The sequence below is a fragment of the Dendrobium catenatum genome, unplaced genomic scaffold, assembly GCF_001605985.2.
Source record: "Dendrobium catenatum unplaced genomic scaffold, ASM160598v2 original_scaffold_13713, whole genome shotgun sequence".
Taxonomy (NCBI): domain Eukaryota; kingdom Viridiplantae; phylum Streptophyta; class Magnoliopsida; order Asparagales; family Orchidaceae; genus Dendrobium; species Dendrobium catenatum.
Window position 1 is genome coordinate 1 of NW_021332173.1, and position 1,886 is coordinate 1,886.

Here is a 1,886-nt window from a genome sequence, read left to right on the forward strand (position 1 = left end):
ACGAAAAAATCAACTCCTTCCCTGGACTCAGAGATATGCCATAGCAATCAAGCTAGCCACTGCACTGAAGCATCTCCATGAAGAATGCTCTCCTCACATAGTGCACAGTGACATCAAAGGAAGCAACATTCTGTTAGACGATGAGTACGAGCCGAAGTTGGGAGATTTCGGAATCTCGCTAAACGGGGCGCCATATAAAGCTGTTGGAGCGAGCAAGCAGTACTCAGCGCCGGAGTGTAAGCCGAATTCGGCTTTGGACGTGAAGGCTGATGTTTACAGCTATGGAGTCCTTGTTCTTGAGATTTGCAGGGGAAGAATGCCAAAAGATACTGCGGAAGGTTTTGTGAGTGAGGTGAGTGAGATGGAGTCAGAGGATCGGTTGCTTGAGGCTGCAGATGAGCGTCTGGGTGGTGGTTTTAATCCGGAGGAGATGATGAAGCTGTTGAAAGTGGGCTTGGCTTGCACCGTTGTGGACAGAGAGAGGAGGCCTACAATGGCGTGGGTATTGAAAGTACTCAATGGGGAGGTGGAACTGGAGGAGATGCAGAAGAGGGAAGCAGAGATGGTGGAGAGTGTTGAACGGCGTGAAGAGGCCGCCGTCGTATCAGGGTTAAGCGGAAGCACTGACAGCAAGGGAAAGGCCAAGGTTGTCCAGTAATGGAGGACGTATACTATAGCTTAAATGCTTGCTTACTGTGTTTTGCTGTACAATTTGCTGAACACCGGTAGTGATGCATATTGCTTTTTCTTTTTTTTTTTAGGGCCAAAGAATTCTAATCAGCTAGACATTTTGAGCATTCTGAAAGCCGAATTCTTAGAACAAAATGTTATTTTTGCAAACGCACTTCAAAACTCTATTTTTTCTGGCCATGGTCCAAACATAAATGATGAAGTAAGGTTGATGGTTTTCTCATATTGAACATGGCTTAGGTTATTAAGTTTATTTTTTTAAAAATAAAGGTTTCGTTTGGAATAACTTTCTTATTACTTCTTAAAGCAATTTTTTAGTACAAAGTCAAGAAATTGAATCCTCCATCTAGATTAATTTGAGAATAGAAGTGGTAATGAACCGCTAACTTGCCAAAAATCACTGAATTCCCATCATTATCAGGTTCTAAGCTAGCTCTTTCGCCTCCACAATTACCACCTACCTGTACATGGAAAGACAGGGATAACTATGGTTTAAGGAGAGGAAGAAGAGGACAAAGAAGACGATCGAGCAAGAGCAATCAAAGTTTAATCTTTTTACATGAAGGGAGAAGAGATAAAATGAACTTACTATTATTTATGAACATAAGATTTTTAACAGATTTTAAACTTACTTTTTGATCTATATTTTTGCTTCTTTGTGGATATTTTGTGTTTACTATTCAGTTTGTTTGAATTTGACATTTGATATATTGATTGCTTGTTAATTGTGCAATTCCATTAGTGTAAGGGCTTTCTTAATATTTTGTGTTTGTTAAAGTTGTTGTTTTATTATTGCAAATTTCATTAAAATTTTAGAACTATCTTACCTTTTTTTAATAAATATCTATAATATTGTTAGAGATGACATGTGTCAATGTTACATGTGATGATGAGCGATAATAACATGTGCGTTAGCATTAGTATTGATGATGTGTATCAACCTTATTAGTGATGATGTGTGCCAATATTGTTGGTGATTGCAAGCATTAGTATTGATGTTAATGACATACATTGGCTTATTAGTGATAGTATGTGCGATGCTGTTGTTATGGCTAGAGATGATGTCAACAAGCACTAGCATTAATTTCAATGATATGCATCAACTTTATGGAAATGACGAGTCTTGATATTCTTAGTGATATGTGATGATGAATTTCGTAGGCATCAATATTGGTGTCAATGGTAGTAATATATCG

At 38.2% G+C, this 1,886-nt stretch overlaps 1 protein-coding gene across 1 annotated transcript; it reads left to right on the forward strand.

Annotated features, from left to right (window-relative positions):
- Window positions 1-44: 44 nt before the first annotated feature.
- On the forward strand, window positions 45-658 carry LOC110109841 (probable L-type lectin-domain containing receptor kinase S.7; the record flags this gene model as incomplete). The annotated part of the gene is made up of 1 exon (XM_020841039.1): window positions 45-658. A coding segment is annotated over one exon (614 nt), but the record flags the coding sequence as incomplete, so codon positions are not given.
- Between the last annotated feature and the right edge of the window lie 1,228 nt (window positions 659-1,886).